This window comes from Mesoplodon bidens (assembly GCF_964165515.1).
Source record: "Mesoplodon bidens genome assembly, chromosome: 2".
NCBI lineage: Eukaryota > Metazoa > Chordata > Mammalia > Artiodactyla > Ziphiidae > Mesoplodon > Mesoplodon bidens.
Genome location: NC_138177.1, coordinates 57,061,090 through 57,083,675, shown reverse-complemented (window position 1 = coordinate 57,083,675; position 22,586 = coordinate 57,061,090). Strand labels below are relative to the sequence as shown.

The following is a 22,586-nucleotide window of genomic DNA, read 5'->3' as shown; positions in this document are numbered from 1 at the left end:
TATTGAAAAGGGATGGCATATTTGTGTTAATATTTTTTAAAGACTATTTCTCTTTTTCCAGCTCTGATTTTTATTTTAGAGGACTGACTCCTGAAATCTCGGTTTCCCAGGATTCACTGACAACTAGCTTCCAATTAATTTTGAGTAAAGGAAGGACTGGTGAGAGTTTGGAAGAAGGGGATAGGGGAGAACCCAGAATGACCTCTTTCTTTGAGTTGTACATACAACTGAGGCTTTGTCTCCCTCATGCGTCCAATTCCTCCTGCTCAAGGGCTTCTCCCTCCATGTTCCCAGCACCATCAGCAGTCTCTACATTCATTACAGTTCTGCTTAGGGGATTCAGTCTTTCCAAACTCTAGGTTGCCTTCCTATTTCATTTGACTCCAGCTTTTATAACTTTTGAAACAAGCTCCTTTTATTAAAAACTACTTTCTAAACTTCCTGAAGCAGATTTCCTGTCCTGCATGAGTAATCCCAGGAAAAAGATGCTCAAGATGGGACTCTGGAATAAGGTTTTGAGCCTGAATGTACTAGTGACTCCATTGCCTATGCAAAGACAAGTGCTTCTTTCGAGTAGTGGAAGCAATAAAGAAATTACCAGCAATAAATTACCAGCAATATTTGCTTTGAACATATTGCCAATTGAAGACAATACTTTTACATGTCAAGTGGCAGCTGATTTTGTCTATTATGGCAGTAATAACTACAAGCACTACGGGGACCATTAGCTGCTTCTTATAGCACCAGAGAGCTTACAAAATGAAAATGTTTAAACTTAATGTTAAAAGGTGATAGGTGTTTAAACTCTCAGATCGAGGCATGGGAAGACACAGAGAGCCACACTGAGGGCCTTAAAATGTTCTCATGTCTTATAGCCATACAGCAGACATGGCTGAGGATCAAGTTTCAAATCTAAAAGTGTGGGTTGCAGAATTAAAATGCAAGTTCAATGTACATCTGTGCTAAGTCTCACAGATTAATATCAGGACATTGATCAGGAAGAGTTGGGTATTAAGATAAGGATATATTGAGTATTTAGGATAAGTGCAGGTAAGCAGACTCAGATTAATATGAAAATTTTTAACCCAAATCTTCCTGTGGTTTCCTCACCAATGGAAGCCACCCTTCTTCCTCCCCATTTGAGGAAACTAACCTTCCCTTGCTTAACACATCTCTAAAGACCTCATTTAAATAGGTTAGTTTTCAAGGAAATTTCTACTTTTCTCAAGACCCACCCACATCAGCACTTACTGCATCCTAACCTATAACTACAGTCAGATTCCAGCAGGGCCCAGGAGGCAAGTATAATGTCCACCCTGGTAGGAGTTAGCATATACATAAAAAGAAATGCTATATCCTGCTAATGTGTATCAGCAGAAACCTGTAGAATGTGTGTGTGGCGTATGTTTTTTTTGTTTGCTTTTTTTTTTTTTTTTTTGCGGTATGCGGGCCTCTCACTGTTGTGGCTTCTCCTGTTGCAGAGCACAGGCTCTGGACGTGCAGGCTCAGCGGCCATGGCTCACGGGCCCAGCCGCTCCGCGGCATGTGGGATCCTCCCGAACCAGGGCACGAACCCGTGTCCCCTGCATCGGCAGGTGGACTCTCAACCACTGCGCCACCAGGGAAGCCCTGGCATATGTTTTATAAGTGTTAGACTGAGGAAGATGGAATATAAAGTTGGAAGGGGTTGAATTTATTATGAAGAACTTACCTGAGATTCAAAGTATTAGCTCTAGCTGATGGAATTGACTCTAATCTTTGGCTTGTTTGGCTGACTGAAACATAGATTCAATAGTCATCAACATTCAAAGAGGGCAAGATGCCATAATTTATCTGACGGAATGTAGACAAAGGAATCCATGTACTTAAAATGAGAATGTTGGAGTGGATTAATTATGTAAAACCCACTCAACTATCCCACAGTTATGCCCCCACAGAGGTCACCGATAACATTCTTCTTCAAGACATTAAGACATTCTTTGATGAGACAAATACAAGCATCCTTGAAAACCTCTGTGGCATCTGTCTTCTGTGGGCTAAAGATGACAATGCGGGATAGCACCAATGAAATGGCCCCCGTGCTTTTAACAGGAATATGGGGTTACAGAGTAGCAGAGGTTAAGTGGTAGCATTTAATATGAGAAACAAGGTGAGTGCAATTATCATAAAGGTCAGCAGGGCAGAGTGGCAGTATTTTGACCCAAAGTGATTTCCAGCAGTAACAGATTAAATCACATTTACACTGGGAATTACACTGATGAGCAGGCGTGAACTGTATAAATGAAAATAAAATTCAAGCACAATGAGTAGAAACCTGCATTGATTTTCCAGGAATGAAAATTACAGCCTCGCCCAGAGCTAAACCAGAGATCAGGTGGCTACAATAGCTTCAGAAACTTTGCTGCAACACTGTCAAAAGTATAGAGTGTGATTTTTTTTTTCTCCAGGTCTACCTCAAAGGGGTTTACAATTTTCCAGGGGGAATGTTTAGAAAGAAAAGTGGAAAACTCAGAATTTTTCAGAGATTATTAAGATAAATTTACACACCTGAGGTTCCAAAACATCACTGTGGTCTTCAGGTCATAACAGGGCTTATGGAAGCCATGTGATAATTGGAATTTTGACACAAGTTCACCTCACTAGAAATCCTGTGCAGTGACTTACACTATATTTCCCCATATCTGAATGTATTTTTGGAGTACACATACTTGGAAAAAGACAGAACTCTCAACCAAGGTAAGTGCTATTAAGAACTGCTACTGCCTGACATCCATTAGGATAGCTATTATTAAAAACAATAATAAATAACAAGTATTGGCATGGATGTGTAGAAATCTGAACCCTTCTCCATTGCAGTTCCTCAAAAAATTAAACAGAATTACCATACAATCTAGCTATTCTACTTCAGAGTATATATCCAAAGGAATTAAAAGCAGGGACTTGAACAGATGTTTGTAATTTCATGTTCTTAGCAGCATTACTCACAATAGCCAAAAGATGGAAACAACCTAAATGTCCATCAACAGAGGAATAGAAAAACAAAATGTAGTATATACATACAATGGAATATTAATGACCCTTAAAAGGTAAAAAATTCTGACACACACTACGATACGGATGAACTTTGAAGACATTATGCTAAATGAAATAAGCCAGAACCGAAAACACAAATACTGTGATTCCAGTCATATGAGGTACTAGAGTAGTCAAATTTATATAGACAGATAATAGAATGGTGATTGCCAGGGTCTGGGTGCAGTGATGAATGGAGAGGTGTTGTTTAATGGGTACAGAGTTTCAGTTTGGGAAGATGAAAAAAGTCCTGGAGATGAATGGTAATGATGGTTGCACAACAACGTGAATGTACTTAATGCCACTAAATGGTACACCTAAACATGGTTAAGATGGTAACTTTTATGTCATGCATATTTTGCCACAACTGGAAAAAAATACATAGGAAGGGCCAAGTGGAAGCTCCTGGAACTGTCCCTACATGAAAACAATACCAAAAAATAGCAATAGCACATATCTGGGGAATTTGCAGAGACTAAAATAACCATGCAGATGGTAATCTCCATCACCTGCCCCATTTAAATAATGTTTGGCCTGTAAAAAAGGCAAATAAGTCATGGACAATGATTGTTGATTATCATAAGATAATGAGGTACTAATTCTAATCAAAGCTGCTGGATTTTATGGGCCTTTTTCTCCTGGAACAAATCAAAACATCTCTAACTCCTGATATACAGCTATTGATCTGGCAAATAGTTGTCTCCACATCAAACAGCAAAGATAATGGAGCAGTTCACTTCTATCTGACAGAGACAGAAGTACACTCAAACTTTGTCTTACTTGAGTGCTATGCCAAGTCTCCTGATGTCTATAATATTATAGCCCATAGGGAGATTAGTCATCTGGATATCACAAAAGCATTATGATAGTCCATTGTATTGATGAGTTTATGGTGATTGGACATGAGAAAAAGTAGGAAGTACTCAAGTTGTGTCAGTAAGATACATAGATGTCAAAGAGTGGGAAATAAACTCCATGAAAATTTAGGATGTCAAATATATCACAGCCTAAGTATGATAATGCACACAAACAGAAACCAACCTCCAGAAAGCACTGAAGATCATGTTGCTTTGTTTTAAAGATGGAGGCAGCACACAGCTAGGATTCCGAAAGATTTGTTACACACTCCCTTTCCTAAATCCCATTCCTGATAGTGACTGCTCTTTCCTTTTACCTCTTCTCTCCTGTCCTCACCCTTCCTTTATTGTTCCCTATCCTTCTTACCCCTCTGCCCTCTTTCATTCTTCCTCATAGAGAATAGCCTGGGCTATTATTTGTATTCTTTACATTCTTTATATCTCTCTCCCATCCACCCCCCACCTCAACAAAGGTCTTGTACCAATTAAGAAAGTAAACATTTCAAGTCTTCAGAGTATTGAGAGGAGAAAGGTTATGGGGAAATAGCAAATCCTGACAATTTAAATATTCTCTGTGTATCACATAAGTATACTTATCGTAAATAAATTCATACATGCAATAATAGTACAAATAGAAAAGATTCCCAAGCTACCAGACTGCCAAATTCTGCATGAGATACAAAATCACATACCCATACTATCTGCTTTTCAATTTATAATTAAAACCATGGGGCTTCCCTGGTGGTGCAGTGGTTGAGAGCCCGCCTGCCGATGCAGGGGACACGGGTTCGTGCCCCGGTCTGGGAAGATCCCACATGCCGCGGAGCGGCTGGGCCCGTGAGCCATGGCTGCTGAGCCTGCACGTCCGGAGCCTGTGCTTCGCAACGGGAGAGGCCACAACAATGAGAGGCCCACATACCGCAAAAAAAAAACCCAAAAAAACAAAAAAACCATGTTACCACAGAATTTTAAAAATAGCATTTTGATAATTATAAAAGAAAAAATTATAACTACATCAAAATTTTAAATTTCTGCACTTTTAAAGACACCATTAGAAAATGAAAGGGAAAGCCACAGATTGGAGAAAATATTCATGAGATATAGATATAGATATATACATTACATAGACTGGCATCCAGGATATGTAAGATGATCTTACAACTCAATAGTGAAGTAGTGGGCTTCCCTGGTGGCGCAGTGGTTGAGAGTCCGCCTGCCAATGCAGGGGACACAGGTTCGTGCCCCGGTCCGGGAAGATCCCACATGCCGCAGAGCGGCTGGGCCCGTGAGCCATGGCCGCTGAGCCTGCGCGTCTGGAGCCTGTGCTCCGCAACGGGAGAGGCCACAACAGTGAGAGGCCCGCGTACCGCAAAAAAAAAAAAAAAAAAAAAATAGTGAAGTAGTATTTGGGGGAAAGTGTACTGACATCTGTAATTGACTTTGAAATGTATCAAAAACATTAGATGGATTGATGGAAAGATAGAGAGATGGATAGATAGGTAAATACATAATAAAGAAAAACATTAATCATAGCATGTATGTGATAGGCATATGAGTATTCACTATAAAATTATTTCAACTTTGCTATATATTTAAAATTTTCCATAATAAATAGTTGGAAGTACAGCTTTTCATCAAATGCACATAACTGGTTTTCAGACTGCACTTCACAAACTAAATATGAAGCAATAGGATATTGTTACTGTATCTTTTTTTAAAAAATGGGTGAGTGACTTCTGGATTTTCTAAAATATGTAATGAGCATCTTCAGACAGAACAGATCCTACCCTGACTTCTACTTGGTAAAATCTATTTGAAAGTTTGTTTTACCTCTTCTTACCCTTGAAATGACTCTGGGGGGAGATTTTTAACAACGGTTCATCTTTAAATCACATATTAAAAACATTGTCTACCTGTCCACCTCCTTTGGAAGGCTCCAAGGCAAGTTGCAGACATCATGGAGATGACATTTCTACAAAGAATGTATCTTCTTCTCTGTGGGGCACAGTAAGATAACATTTTAATAGAGAAAATATATAAATACATCACTGTTTCCACAGAAATTAACATTTGCTTCCTATATTTTGCAACCCAGATCAATAAGAGTGGGACTTTAAAAGGGCAAATGTTTTTCCTATCAAACTTTCCCTCTTCAGAAATGGGGGAAAAAAAGGTCAGCAAGATTTTATCCATGAGTAATGTGTTTTTATGTTTGTGTTGAAACTCAGTATCTTCAGGGTATCAATTGCTGTCGTTTAACCAAATTCTCATAAAAGAAAATAAGAAAAGAAAGAGAAAGAACCAAGGACTGTAAAGTAGAACCAAGGAGAAATATAAATGGGAAAGATGGATTAAATGAACCAGAGGGCGAAAAAAATGGGTTTCTAGAACCAGATGGTATATGGCCAGAGTCAGATCAGTGCCCCCTATAAGAGAATAAAGGACAGTTGTTTTGATTCTTCATCCATAGTTGAGGCTGTTTGACAGAAAGGTAATCTACCATGACCTATAAAAACCTTTCTATTATATGCTAGTGATGTAGTTGTTAAGCCATTGCGAGAAGAGTTAACATTTCCAACAGAGCTGCAAATCACCAATTTAGAAAGCCCCATGGAAAAACAAATATATTTCCTGTTGTGAAATCATTGTGGTTATGTACAGTGCCAGTGCCTGATGCTTGTACATAGCTATTTGATGCTAAGGATTCTGAGCTTCCTGGCTATTGAGTCCATATTCTTATGGGTGAAAGCTTGTTAAAATAAACCTCAAGGGAAGTCTTGCTGGGAAAAAGGAATTCATTAAAGGGGCAGTGTCTGCTTTGAAAAGGATGAGTCCAACTGGAAAAAAATTAATTCTGCCAGTTTTTCTTTGTGGCAGAGCTGGCGCTTATCATAATAATAAAATTCTGAGAATTCTTATCTTGCTTAAAGACTCCTGCCATGTAAACTCATCATAGAGTATTCACACTGTAGAACAGGAGAAAAAAAGAAGTAACTGGCAGAAGCAGTCTCCCCTACCTTGAATCCTCAAGATCTGCTCTCACGCAGACCACTAGAATTAATTAATTAATTAAAATTAATTTGGAATTCATTCCAAAAATGTTTCTAGTTAATTACAAAGTGTCCAACATTGTACTAAGCACTCAAGAAATAAGTGAGCATTTGTTCGAGTCATTGCCAAGTTCAACTGTCACCCTTTTTTTTTCTCCATTTCAGTGAAGTATAGTTGATTTTTATTGAAGTATAGTTGATTTACAATATTAGTTTCAGCTGTACAATATAGTGATTCAGTATTTTTATAGATTATACTCCATTTAAAGTTATTACAAATGTCCTTCTTAATATCATCATCTATGTCAATGGTGGCCTTAGAGTTGTATAGTACACGAATATACAGCCATGCATCATGGACCTGTTGGGTAGTAAGGACAGAGCAATGAGTAAATATAGACATGATCCCTGTTCTTATAGAATTTACTATTATTGTCTAGTTTGGATAAATTAAACAAAAGTTACAGACAGTGATGAGTCATAAATCTAACAAAACAGAATACACATTATAGAGCAGCATGGACCAGGGGATGTGGTATTACAGATAGTATGATCAGGAAAGATCACTCTAAGGCAAGTGTTTTTGAACACTTAATAAGTAGGATCCAGCCATATGAAGATCTATATGAAGAACAAACCAGACAGGGGAAATAGCAACTGTAAAGGTACGGAGTTGAGAATGAGGTTGGTTGGAATATTCAAGTTCCAAGAATTGACAGAAAATTAATGGGGCTAGAATGGAGCAAATAACACGAAAGTAGTACAAACTGAGAATAGAATTAGACTGAATGAGTGTATCCCCCCAAAATTCATATGTTGATATCCAACGTGATGGTATTAGGAGGTGGGGCCTTTGGAGGGTGATTAGGTCATGACCATGGAGCTTTCATGAACGGGAATAGTACACTTATAAAAGAGACCTCAAAGAGCTCTCTCTCCCCTTCCACCATATGAGCGATAAGATGGCTGTCTATGAACAAGAATGTGGGCTCTGCACTCTCAGAACTATTATTCCAAACAGGTTTGGAAGTTTTAGCCACAGCAATCAGAGAAGAAAAAGAAATAAAAGGAATCCAAATTGGAAAAGAAGAAGTAAAGCTGTCACTGTTTGCAGATGACATAATACTATACATAGAGAATCCTAAAGACTCTACCAGAAAACTACTAGAGCTAAACAATGAGTTTGGTAAAGTAGCAGGATGAGAAATTGAAGCACAGAAATCTCTTGCATTCCTATACACTAAAGATGAAAAATCTGAAAGAGAAATTAAGGAAACACTCCCATTTACCACTGCAACAAAAAGAATAAAATACCTAGGAATAAACCTACCTGAGGAGACAAAAGACCTGTATGCAGAAAACTACAGGACGCTGATGAAAGAAATTAAAGATGATACAAAGAGATGGAGAGATAGATCATGTTCCTGGATTGGAAGAATCAACATTGTGTAAGTGAATATACTGCCCAAAGCAATCTACAGATTCAATGAAATCCCTATCAAACTACCAATGGCATTTTTCACAGAACTAGAACAAAAAATTTCACAATTTGTATGGAAACACAAAAGACTCTGAATAGCCAAAGCAATCTTGAGAAAGAAAAATGGAGCTGGAGGAATCAGGCTCCCTTACTTCAGACTATACTACAAAGCTACAGTAATCAAGACACTATGGTCCTGGCACAAAAACAGAAATATAGATCAATGGAACAGGATCGAAAGCCCAGAGATAAGCCCACGCACATATAGTCACCTTATTTTTGATAAAGGATGCAAGAATATACAATGGAGAAAAGCATTTTCAATAAGTGGTGCTGGGCTTCCCTGGTGGCGCAGTGGTTGAGAGTCTGCCTGCTAATGCAGGGGACACGGGTTCGAGCCCTGGTCTGGGAGGATCCCACATGCCACAGAGCAGCTGGGCCTGTGAGCCACAACTACTGAGCCTGTGCGTCTGGAGCCTGTGCTCCGCAACAAGAGAGGCTGCGATAGTGAGAGGCCCACGCACCATGATGAGGAGTGGCCCCCGCTTGCCACAACTAGAGAAAACCCTCGCACAGAAGCGAAGACCCAGGGCAGCCATAAACAAACAAACAAACAAACAAACAAACAAAAGCCAAGCATGTAAAAAAATAATAAGTGGTGCTGGGAAAACTAGACAGCTACATGTAAAACAATGAAATTAGAACACTCCCTACCTAACTCCATACACAAAAATAAAGTCAAAATGGATTAAAGATCTAAATGTAAGGCGAGACACTATCAAACTCTTAGAGGAAAACATAGGCAGAACACTCTATGACATAAATCACTGCAAGATCTTTTTTGACCCAACTCCTACAGAAATGGAAATAAAAACACAAATAAACAAATGGGACCTAATGAAACTTCAAAGCTTTTGCACAGCAAAGGAAATGACAAACAAGACGAAAAGACAACCCTCAGAATGGGAGAAAATATTTGAAAATGAAGCAACTGACAAAGGATTAATCTCCAAAATATACAAGCAGCTCATGCAGCTCAAACTCAAACAAAAAACCCAATCCAAAAATGGGCAGAAGACCTAAATAGACATTTCTCCAAAGAAGATATACAGACTGCCAACAAACACATGAAAGGATGCTCAATATCACTAATCATTAGAGAAATGCAAATCAAAACTACAATGAGGTATCACCTCACACCAGTCAGAATGGCTATCATCAAAAAATCTACAAACAATAAATGCTGCAGAGGGTGTGGAGAAAAGGGAACCCTCTTGCACTGTTGGTGGGTATGTAAATTGATACAGTCACTATGGAGAACAGTATAAAGGATCCTTAAAAAACTAAAAATAGAACTACCATATGATCCAGAAATCCCACTCCTGGGCATATACCCTGAGAAAACCATAATTCAAAAAGAATCATGTACCATAATGTTCATTGCAGCTCTGTTTACAATAGCCAGGACATGGAAGCAACCTAAGTGTCCACTGACAGATGAATGGATAAAGATATGGCACATATATATAATGGAATATTACTCAGCCATAAAAAGAAACGAAATTGAGTTATTTCTAGTGAGGTGGATGGACCTAGAGTTTGTCCTACAGAGTGAAGTAACTCAGAAAGAGAAAAACAAATACCATATGCTAACACACACATATATGGAATCTAAAATACAACAACAAAAAACATAGTTATGAAGAACCTAGGGGCAGGACAGGAATAGAGACGCAGACATAGAGAATGGACTTGAGGACACGGGGAGGGGGAACTGTAAGCTGGGACAAAGTGAGAGAGTGTCATGGACTTATATATACTACCAAATGTAAAACAGATAGCTAGTGGGAAGCAGCCGCATAGCACAGGGAGATCAGCTCAGTGCTTTGTGACCACCTAGAGGGGTGGGATAGGGAGGGTGGGAGGGAGACACAACAGGGAGGAGATATGGGGATATATGTACATGTATAGCTGATTCACTTTTCTATAAAGCAGAAACTAACACACCACTGTATGCAATTATACTCCAGTAAAGATGTTAAAAAAACATATTGTAAACAGAATTAGGCACTTCAAAATTCTTAGACTGCATTTTATATATGTCTCTCTTTATTACTGCTCAAGTAGTTTTTTGGTTTTTTCTACTTCATCACTTTTCAGGTAATTAATGAATTACCTACACATGTAATCAACCAAACTATAAGATAATACTATTGTAAAAATATTTAATCTTTTGTATAGTTTCCCCCTTTCTATAAAACATTTATTAATATTTCTTTCACCTCATTTTGATTAGTGTTTTCACTGTGTAAATATTTTCATCCTTTTGCTTTGAACCTATACCTTTATATTTAGTGTGCATTTTTGTAGAAAACATGTGATTGAATTTTGCTTTTAAAACGAACCTGATATCTGTGTTGTAACTGGCTTGTATAGATTGTTTTTAATTAATGTTATTATTAAAGTGGTTGGAATAAAATCTAAAAAAAAAAACTATTAAAAAAAAAAGAATGTGACTCTGATCAGAAACTGAATTGGGCTGAGGAGCTTCAAGATGGCGGAAGAGTAAGATGTGGAGATCACCTTCCTCCCCACAAATACATCAGAAATACATCTACATGTGGAACAACTCCTGTAGAACACCTACTGAATGCTGGCAGAAGACCTCAGACCTCCCAAAAGGCAAGAAACTCCCCATGTACCTGGGTAGGGCAAAAGAAAAAAGAAAAAACAGAGACAAAAGAATAGGGATGGGACCTGCACCAGTGGGAGGGAGCCGTGAAGGAGGAAAGGTTTCCACAGACTAGGAAGCCCCTTCGTGGGCGGAGACTGCGGGTGGTGGAGGAGGGAAGCTTCAGAGCCACGGAGGAGAGCACAGCAACAGGGGTGCGGAGGGCAAAGTGGAGAGATTCCCGCACAGAGGATCGGTGCCGACCGGCACTCACCAGCCCGTGAGGCTTGTCTGCTCACCCGCCGGGGCGGGCGGGGGCTGGGAGCTGAGGTTCGGGCGTTGGAGGTCGGATCCCAGGGAGAGGACTGGGGTTGGCGGCGTGCACACAGCCTGAAGGGGTTAGCGCACCACGGCTAGCCGGGAGGGAGTCCGGGGAAAAGTCTGGACCTGCCGAAGGGACAAGAGACTTTTTCTTGCCTCTTTGTTTCCTGGTGCAGGAGGAGAGGGGATTAAGAGCGCTGCTTAATGGAGCTCCAGAGGGCACCAGCTGCGGCTATCAGCGCGGACCCCAGAGACGGGCATGAGACGCTAAGGCCGCTGCTGCAGCCTCCAAGAAGCCTGTGTGAAAGCACAGCTCACTATCCACACCTCCCCTCCCAGGAGCCTGTGCAGCCGGCCACTGCCAGGGTCCCGTGATCCAGGGACAACTTCCCCGGGAGAACACATGGCGCGCCTCAGGCTGGTGCAACGTCACGACGGCCTCTGCTGCCGCAGGCTCGCCCCGCACTCCGTGCCCCTCCCTCCCTCTGGCCTGAGTGAGCCAGAGCCCCTGAATCAGCTGCTCCTTTAACCCCGTCCTGTCTGAGCAAAGAACAGACGCCCTCAGGCGACCTACACACAGAGGCGGGCCAAATCCAAAGCTGAACCCCAGCAGCTGTTTAAACAAAGAAGAGAAAGGGAAATCTCTCCCAGCAGCCTCAGAAGCAGCAGATTAAAGCTCCACAATCAACTTGATGTAACCTGCATCTGTGGACTACCTGAAAGGACAACCAATCATCCCAAATTGAGGAGACGGACTTTGGGAGCAACGATATATATTTTTTTTCCCTTTTTCTCTTTTTGTGAGTGTGTATGCATATGCTTCTGTGTGTGATCTTGTCTGTATAGCTTTGCTTTTACCATTTGTCCTAGGGTCTGTCTGTCCGTTCTTTTTTTTTTTAGTATACTTTTCAGCGCTTGTTATCATTGGTGAATTTGTTTTTTGGTTTGGTTGCTCTTTCTTTCTTTTTTTAAATTACTTTAAAATTATTTTTTAATAATTATTGTTTGTTTTTTATTTTAATAACTTTTTATTTATTTTCTCTTTCTTCCTTCCTCCCTGTCTCTCTCTCTCTCTTTCTTTCATTCTTTCTTTTCTCCCTTTTATTCTGAGCCGTGTGGATCACAGGCTCTTGGTGCTCCAGCCAAGCATCAGGGCTGTGCCTCTGAGGTGGGAGAGCCAACTTCAGGATATTGGTCCACCAGAGACCTCCCACCTCCACGTAATATCAAATGGCAAGAATCTCCCAGAGATCTCCAACTCAACACCAACACCCAGCTTCACTCAACGACCAGCAGGCTAAAGTGCTGGACACCCTATGCCAAACAAGTAGCAAGACAGGAACACAGCCCCACCCATTAGCAGAGAGGCTGCCTAAAATCATAATAAGACCACAGACACCCCAAAACACACCACCAGACGTGGACCTGCCCACCAGAAAGACAAGATCCAGCCTCATCCACCACAACACAGGCACTAGTCCCCTCCACCAGGAAGCCTACACAATCCACTGAACCAACCTTAGCCACTGGGGGCAGACACCAAAAACAACGGGAACTATGAACCTGCAGCCTGCGAAAAGGAAACCCCAAACACAGTAAGTTAAGCAAAATGAGAAGACAAAGAAACACACAGCAGATGAAGGAGCAAGGTAAAAACCCACCAGACCTAACAAATGAAGAGGAAATAGGCAGTCAACCTGAAAACGAATTCAGAATAATGATAGTAAAGATGATCCAAAATCTTTGAAATAGAATGGAGAAAATACAAGAAACGTTTAACAAGGACTTAGAAGAACTAAAGAGCAAACAATCATGAACAACACAATAAATGAAATTCAAAATTCTCTAGAAGGGATCAATAGCAGAATAACTGAGGCAGAAGAATGGATAAGTGACCTGGAAGATAAACTAATGGAAATAACTACTGCAGAGCAGAATAAAGAAAAAAGACTGAAAAGAATTGAGGACAGTCTCAGAGATCTCTGGGACAATATTAAATGCATGAACATTCGAATTATAGGGGTCCCAGAAGAAGAAGAAAAAAAGAAAGGGACTCAGAAAATATTTAAAGAGATTATAGTTGTAAACTTCCCTAATATGGGAAAGGAAATAGTTAATCAAGACCGGGAAGCACAGAGATTCCCATACAGGATAAATCCAAGGAGAAACACGCAATGACACATATTAATCAAACTATCAAAAATTAAATACAAAGAAAAAATATTAAAGGCAACAAGGGAAAAATAACAAATAACATACAAGGGAATCCCCATAAGGTTAACAGCTGATCTTTCAGCAGAAACTCTGCAAGCAAGAAGGGAGTGGCAGGACATATTTAAAGTGACGAAGGAGAAAAACCTACAACCAAGATTACTCTACCCAGCAAGGATCTCATTCAGATTTGATGGAGAAATTAAAACCTTTACAGACAAGCAAAAGCCAAGAGAATTCAGCACCACCAAACCAGCTTTACAACAAATGCTGAAGGAACTTCTCTAGGCAGGAAACACAAGAGAAGGAAAAGACCTGCAATAACAAACGCAAAGCAATTAAGAAAATGGTAATAGGAACATACATATCGATAACTACCTTAAATGTAAATGAATTAAACCCTTTTTCCCCCCACATTCCACTCCTCCACATCCCCAGGTGACCGCTGATATGCTATCATTATAGATGTGTTCGCATTTTTCTAGAAATTTATATAAATAGATTCACACAGTGAGGACTCTTTTGTCTGGCTTCTTTCACTCAATGTAATTACTATGAGAGTAATTCATATTTTTGTGGTTATCAATAGTTTATTACTTTGTTTTGCTCAGTAGTGTTTCACTGTATGAGTATACCACAGCATGTTTATTCATTTGCCTGTTGATGGGTGCTCGAGGTTGTTACAATTCTATTAGAATAAAGATGCTATGATGATCCATGTTAAAAAAAAAAAAAAGAAAAAGAAACTGAATTAGCCAGCACCTTGATCTTGGACTTCCCAGCCTTCAGAATTATAAGAAATAAATGTTTGTTGTTTAAGACACCCAGCCTATATTATTTTTTATTGAGATATAACTGAAATATAACATTATGTATGTGGAAGGTGTACACTTGTTGGTTTGATATATTTATATATTGCAGTATGATTACCACCAGTAGCATTAGCTAACACCTCTATCATGTCACGCAATTATCATTTCTTTTTTTGTGGTGAGAATAATTATGATCTAGTCTCTTAGCAACTTTGAAGTTTATAGTACAGTATTGTTGACTGTAATCACTATGCTGTGCATTAAATCTCCAGGGCTTATTTATCTATCAATACCAGTTGCAAGTTTATATCATTTGACCAACATTTTTCCAATTTCCTCATCCCCAGCCCCTGGTAACCACCATTCTACTCTTTGCTTTTATGACTTTGGCTTTTTTAGATTCCATATATAAGTGATATAAGACAGAAAAAGACAGTCTATGGTATTTTTGTCATAGACCAAACAATGAAGTATTTGGAAGATGCCATATCATGTAAGCTTTCTAGTCAATGGTGAGAAATATTGATTTTATTCAATTACAATAGGATAGTGCAATGCAGAGTTGGGTTTGGAGGCTTAAACATGGGAGAAAAATGATCTAATTTATTTTTTTAAGATTATCTATGGGGGGGCTTCCCTGGTGGCGCAGTGGTTGAGAGTCCGCCTGCCGATGCAGGGGACACGGGTTCGTGTCCCGGTCCAGGAAGATCCCACATGCTGTGGAGTGGCTGGGCCCGCGAGCCATGGCCGCTGAGCCTGTGCATCTGGAGCCTGTGCTCTGCAACAGGAGAGGCCACAGCAGTGAGAGGCCCGCGTACCACAGAAAAAATAATAATAAAAAGATTATCTATGGGGAGTTTCCTATAGACAAACAAGGATTCAAGAAGAAACTTTAGAAGGCTCTTTTTAAGAGTCCAGGTAAAGAATAGCAGACTAAGGTGGTAAAAATAGAAATACATTAACTAGCAATTAACTGAGAAATAGATTTTCAGGAACTAACCCCCACACATTTAGATAATTTATCTGAAATATGCTATTTGAAAATATAGCTTCTTAGGATGCATCATATCTCTGAAGGAAATGCTAAAATACCAATGGATTCATAATCCAAGCAATGAAGACTTACTGAGTGGGGTGTGTGTGTGTGTGTGTGTAGTCCTCAACTGTCCTAGGTTCAAGGAAAGGCAAATAGAAATAAAACCTTCATGTTGGAATACTGTCCCACAATGAGTAAAGGTATCATGTACTTTTAAAATTATATCTATTTAAACAAAGCCTAATATAATGGGAAAAATAAACTAGACCTGGAATCCAAAGATCTGAGTTTGAATTGCAGCTTGATTAATTACCAGAATATTAAGTTCGGGCAAGTTGTCCAGATTTGATCAATTTCAGCTTCCTTATTTATAAAATGGTAAGCTGGATGGAGTGATCACTAGGCTCCCTTCTCCCATGAGATTTTGTTATTCTACTACACCATATTGGTATTCTCATTAAAGTGAATTTCAAGTGTTTGGTCAAGAAGAGGCTCATTTATTTACTTCTTTTATTTCAAATTTAATAATAATGTAAGCCCTCATCCATCAGGCAAAGAAGAAACTCTACCAGTTTGTCATCATTCAGGAATCCATTTCTTTTGTTAGATCACATGAACATTCTAGAGGCTTAAAATAACCCTAGAAAGTGTGGTAGAAGCTCTGTATTTGGGCCTTAAACAAAATATATATCTTGTTGAACTTTAATGGTGGCTGTAAATCTGCTGACTCTACTGCTTCACTGATAAACTGGAATAACAGGGAAGTTGGTGGCTGAACCCTATTACTTGCATGAAGTGCATAACCACTGTTTCTGAAATCTTTCTGTATCTCTGGAGACATGCCCTATTTTCACATTGCCATAGTGAATGTTTAAGTTTTCTGCTACATGAAGATATGTCCCTCTCTCCAGCCTCAGGGACATCTATCCCTCTTCCTTTGGAGTCTCAATGGCTCTCCTCTTTTTCCTCTCTCTCTCTCACCTAACATTATTCTTTCAAAGTATTTGTGCTTTTCAAAGAACAAAGGAAAATCTGTCAATTCCAGGAAACACCAGCTTTTCACCCTAACACAAATCTCCCCTGAAGTAATTAACAGCAAATGTTGACTACCATCTTGAAGTGGTGGTAATAGAGTTGTTGGGGAAAACAAACACAAATTAAAGCTTCAATAAATTATACTGCCATAACTACAAATAATTAGCTCTTCAAGAAAACAGATTTATATATCGACAAAATCCTTGTTTTGGAGCCTCCTCACCAAACAGCCTTAGTCTTTAGGGGAACAATCAATGATCTGAAACCTATCCCTTACCAAGCATACTTTGAAAAGTTCATTCTACTATACAGCTCATTAGATCTAACTTGCAATAAATCTTAACAGACTCAGAGAAGAAAATGTTTATTTAAAGTGGTAAATTTTTCAAAACTTCACGTGGAGCCTGACGGTATTTCCAAAGATCTGATTCCTGCATTTCGCTTCAGATCATCCCCAATCATTAGAGAGATCTCTATCCAAAAGGTATGTGAATCTTCTATGTTCATGTTGCCATATCTGACTACATATATATACTTATTTAACACACACAAAAACTCATGCACACACTGTCTCTCGCTCTCTCTCTCACATACATACACAAACACACACACACCCATCCCTTCAGTTCATATATTTGTAAACCTACATACTCCTTTTGTAACTGCAATTTTTTTTTTTTTTGCGGTACGCGGGCCTCTCACTGTTGTGGCCTCTCCCGTTGCGGAGCATGGGCTCCAGATGCGCAGGCCCAGCGGCCATGGCTCACGGGCCCAGCCGCTCCACGGCATGTGGGATCCTCCCGGACTGGGGCACGAACCCGCGTCCCCCGCATCGGCAGGTGGACTCAACCACTGCGCCACCAGGGAAGCCCCATAACTGCAATTTTTTAAATCCACATTATGTTATTATGATCCACCCATGTTAATACACACAAAAACATTTCATTCAATTTACCTATTGTATAATATTACTTTTGAGAACAAACCATAATTTATTTATCAATTACCTTTAAGAAGGGAATTTAGGTAACATCCACCTTATTATAAACAGCACTACATTAAGATTCCAATGCACATAGCTTCTAATGTAGATAAATAAGAATTTCCTTAATGATAGAGAGGCTGACCTTTCTTTTATAAGTTTCGTGGCCACCCAGATTTATTCTTTTGTGTTTTTATTTGTCCATTTGTCTATACTGCTGTGGAAATGTTTCAATATGAATGTCATATAATGTTCAGCTTTTCTTCATACTTTGTGATTGTTTAAATATTGTGTTTAAGAAACCTTTCCCTAACCTGATTTCATAAAGCTATCTCCATATTTTGCTTTCAAAGTATTAATGCTTTTTCTTTCATATTTAATTTTTGATTTGAACTGGAATTTATTTTCTCTTTTCTTTAAGATAGGGGTCTAACCCTTTGTCCATATGAATTTCCAATGATCTCAACACCATTTATTAAAAGGTTCATCCTTTCTCCACAAATCTGTAATGTTACCACAGTAGTCTTTTTTTAATCTATCTATGTTCCTGGGCCCTATATTCTGTTCAATTCTGTTTGTCTATACCTTTGCTGTGCCAGTACCACACTGTTTTAATTAATATGACTTTAAATGTTTATATCAGGTAGTATAGGTTGCCCTTTCTTCATGTTTCTTAATGTTTTCATATCTTCTTCAAAAAATTTTGGCTACTTTCAACTCCCTACTTACACATAATGGTCACCTTGGCTAAGACACGGTAACCAGACATTTGGTCAAACATTATTCATGATATTTGTGTGAAGAATTTCTTTTAGATGAGATTAACATTTAACCCAATCAGTTGAAAGCCTTAATAGAAAAAAGACTGACGTCCCCTCAAAAAGAGGGAATTCTGCCAGCAGACTGCCTTTGGACTCACACTGCAATATCAGCTCTTCCCTAGGTCTCCAGCCTGTTGCCCTGCCCTGCAGATTTTTTGCACATACACATCTCCTATTGGCTCTGCTTCTGTTTCTCTGGAGAACTCTGCCTAATACACTTCTCTCCCATATAAACTTTAGATTTAGCTTGTCATGGCTTATGACAATATCTATTGTAATTTTCATTGTAATAGCAATGCATACACAAGTTAGTGGCATGGTCAATTATAAGATATTGATTCATTTTTCCAAGAATATTATAAAGTGTTCCATTTAGTTTTTTACATCCTTTAAGAAAGCATCATTTTCTCCATGAATATTTGACTCACATTATTATATTTATTCTCAAATACCTGATATGTATTGTTTTATTGTGAATGGGATTTTTACTTAATAGCAAAAGTATTAATGAAATAGTATTTACTAATAGTAGTACATTTTCTTACCGGTTGTTGCTAATACTTCAAATTCTTATTGGTTTTTGTACGTCAGTCTTGTATCCAGCAAGTTCAGAGATTACAGATTTTCTTGTATTTTGTATGCAGACATTTTCCACCTCTCTTTTGTTTTCAAATATATTTTCCACTGGCTTTTGCTTCTGTACATATTAATTAATCTTGTGTTAATATTTTATTTGGAATAGTTTTATTGATCTCTATAAATGGATGTGTTGTATATTTAATTTATCTATTTATTTTGGTTTGACTATTTATTGTACATTGAAAAAGTGAGTATACCCTCTTGTTTCACTCTCTGAAAAATTTTATATAAGATAAAAGTTAATTTGATCCCTGAAGGATTTGCAAAGTCACTTTTAAAATGTCTGCTCCTGGTGTTTTTGTTTGCTGATTTGTAGACATTTGACCAGACTATCCTATTCATGTAAAAGTTGTTAGTATACTATGTTTCTCTATTTCCTCTTAAGACAATTTTGCTAATTTTATTTTTTAATTCAAGTTTTTATACATTTTCATATTAATGGCATAATACTCTTTACTTTATTCCTATAATTAGTAAAACTCCAAATATATGTAAGTAAAACCCCTTTTCTTTCATAGTTTTGTTTGTGCCTTCCTCTTCTATGAACATAAAAAAATACCATTCTTTATATTTTCAAAGAAACAAAATTGAAGTTTACTGATCCTCTCTATTGTCTATTTAGATCCCATTTCTTACTGACATATAATTCACATACCATAGAATTCACCTATTTATATATTTCAGTGATTTTGAGTATATTCACATATAAGTGCAACCATCATTACAGTCAATTTTGAACATTTTTATCACTTCAAAAAACAAATCTAATATTCTTTAGGCATCACCTCCCTATATTCCCACCCTACTTCCCACAAGCTCTAAGCAACCACTAATCTATCTTCTGTCTCTGTAGATTTCACGATTCTGGACATTTCATAGAAAGAGAATCATACAATATAAGGTCTTTTGTGACTGACTTTTTTACTTAGCATAATATTTTGAAGGTTCATCTATATGATAGCATGCATCAGTATTTCATTCCTTTTTATAGCCAAGTAATATTTCACTGTATGGACATACCACTTCTGTTCATCCATTTATCAGTTGATGGACATTTTGGCTGTTTCCACCTGTTTGCTACTATGAAAAATGTTGCTATAAACATTCTTGTTCAATTGGTGTGAACATATGTTTTCATTTCTCTTGGGTATACATCTAGGAGTAGAATTGCTGGGTCATATGGTAATTTCATGTTTAATTGTTGGAGGAACTGCTTAGATGGTTTTCAATTGAGTGACGCCATTTTACTGTCCTACCACTATTTTTTTAAATAGTGTGAAGTGTGAGTCCTCCTACAAGTTGGAGATTATTGATACCCTCTATAGTTTGTTTTCTGTTTGTTCTACTTGTTTTATTAATTATCTCTTCTTCTATGGCCCAATCTATTTAATTCTTATGTTGAAAACTTAGCTAATTAATTTCTAATAAGTTTCCTTTCAAATGTGTGTGTGTGTGTGTGTGTGTGTGTGTGAGACACAGATTACAAGTATTGATTTACAGGTTCCCAGCAAGGGTTTTCTTTTCATCTCTAAGTATTTAGTAAATTCTGACAGAAATTGTCATTCAATAATAAAATAGAGCTTACAGTTTCAAACTTAATAGAGTAAAAGTAGACTGCTATAAATATTTCATGATTCCAGAAGAAAAAGAAAAATATGAAAGAATGTAGACAAGTAGGAAAAAAAGGAAGATTTAAACCAAATTAGTAAGTACATTTAATGCAAATGGATTGGCTTCTCCAAATAAAAAGAAAATAAGTGTCAGATTGTATAAAATTACATGTAAGTATGTGCTATCTTCAAGAGACATACCCAAAGAAAGTGGAAGAAGTAAATAATAAATGCAAGAGCAGAAATTAATGACATAGAAAATAAACAATACAAATTCAAAAGCTAACATTTGGCTCTTTTAAAATACTAATAAAAATGGCTATCTACCTGAGAGTCTTCTCAAGACAAAAAAGAAAAATAAAGATAGAAAGCACAAGAAACCAATATCAGAAAGGTAAAAGGGTCATATATCACATACATGTTACAGACTTTACAAAGGAAAGAATGAACAAAGTGTTTTCAAATAAACTTTAAATTTTATAAAAATCACAGGCCCCTAGAAAAATATAACATCAAAATAGATTCAAACAGAAATAGAAGTTTATACATATGTTTATACATTACAGACACTGAATCAGCACTCACTACTCTCACCATGAAGAAAGCTGAAATCCAAGATTTTTCACTAGTGTGTTCTAAAGAAAGGAAGAATTCCAGTAGTACACAAACTCTTTGAGAATAGAAAGAGGGAACACTATTCAACTACTTTTTAATATTTTCTTCATTTCAAGACAGGAAAGGACAGTACAAGAAAGGATAATTAGAGGTGACCTTACCCAGGAAAACAGATGATAAATATAATATAAGCAAACTGAGTCCACCATAAAAAGCTAATTTCATGACAGACAACCAAAATTATTTTACACAACAAAATTAACAAAAAAAATTAAATCAAAAGTTTCTTATAATTTCAGCAGTCATGTATGATTTTACAAAAACCCACAGCTAATCTGATTTATCAAAGTAGAAACAGAAACTTTCTTAAATGAAAATTAGCTATCTACCATAGAGTAACATTATAGATACAGGTGAGATGATTAAAGATTTAAAGATCAGGAACAAGACAAGGATGCCCCCTGTCACCACTTCTATTCAGTATTGTACTTCAGAGTTTAGCCAGTGGAGAAAGTCAAGAAAGAGAACGAAAATGTCTAAGGATTAGAAAACACACAACTTGTTCTATATATATATGATATTGTTGTGTACAGAGAAAATACAAAATGATGTACAGGAAATTGCTAGGATTTGTAAGAGAGTTTCATAAGATTTCTAGATAAAAATCAATAAAAATAAATTGTATTTTTATATAATAGCATCAAACAGAAAGTGATATTAATGAGAAAGAAATCCTTTTAGATAGCACCAAAAAGCTGAAGTAGCAATAAATCCAATAAGATATACAAAGCCTTTACAGGCAACATTATAATACTTTTTCAAAGAGCTTGAAGAAATCAGAAATGAATAGAGATATATTTTGTGTTTATAAGTTGGATATCTTAATAGTGAAAAGATGTTAAGTCTCTAAAAATTAAGTTACAGAGTAAGCAAAATCTAAGTGAAAATGCCAAAGATTTTGTTTTGGACCTGAAAAACTTCTTTAAAAATTTATACGGATTACAAAAGCCCACCACACACTTGAAGAATAATACAAATGTGGGAAAACTTGTTCTACTGAATATTTAGTGTTCTTATAAAGCTCTAGTAACAAAGAGGGTGCAGTTTTGATATAGAGACAAACAAATGAACCAAAAGAAGACTTAATAGAGACACAGAAAAACAAACCAAAACATATATTATTAAAACAAAATCATATATATATATGTACACACACACACACACACACACACACATACATATGGCACCTCTGTATAACAGAGGTATCACAGCACCCTAACAAAGACATAACAAACTTTTCGATTAAAAAATGCTGAGCACTAGGGTATCCATAAAGAAAAAATAATTAAAATTGTATCATATTGTAAACAAAAT

At 37.5% G+C, this 22,586-nt stretch overlaps 1 protein-coding gene across 9 annotated transcripts in view; it reads right to left on the bottom strand.

Moving 5' to 3' along the window:
- The window catches only part of LOC308612903 (uncharacterized protein), a 125,753-nt gene that overhangs the window by 36,207 nt on the left and 66,960 nt on the right, over positions 1-22,586 (bottom strand). For 2 of the 9 annotated variants that reach the window (XR_014015167.1, XR_014015168.1), the window contains one exon: positions 5,843-5,924. The exons of 6 other annotated variants lie outside the window; for them this stretch is intronic. Coding sequence is in view for 1 of the 3 variants with exons in the window: in XM_081225710.1 (XP_081081836.1) it covers positions 1,708-1,775 (68 nt within the window). In the remaining 2 variants the exon portion in view is untranslated. Of the gene's footprint in view, positions 1-1,687; positions 1,776-5,842; positions 5,925-22,586 lie in introns of those variants that run through there. One more of the 9 variants, XM_081225710.1, reaches the window with a different exon arrangement.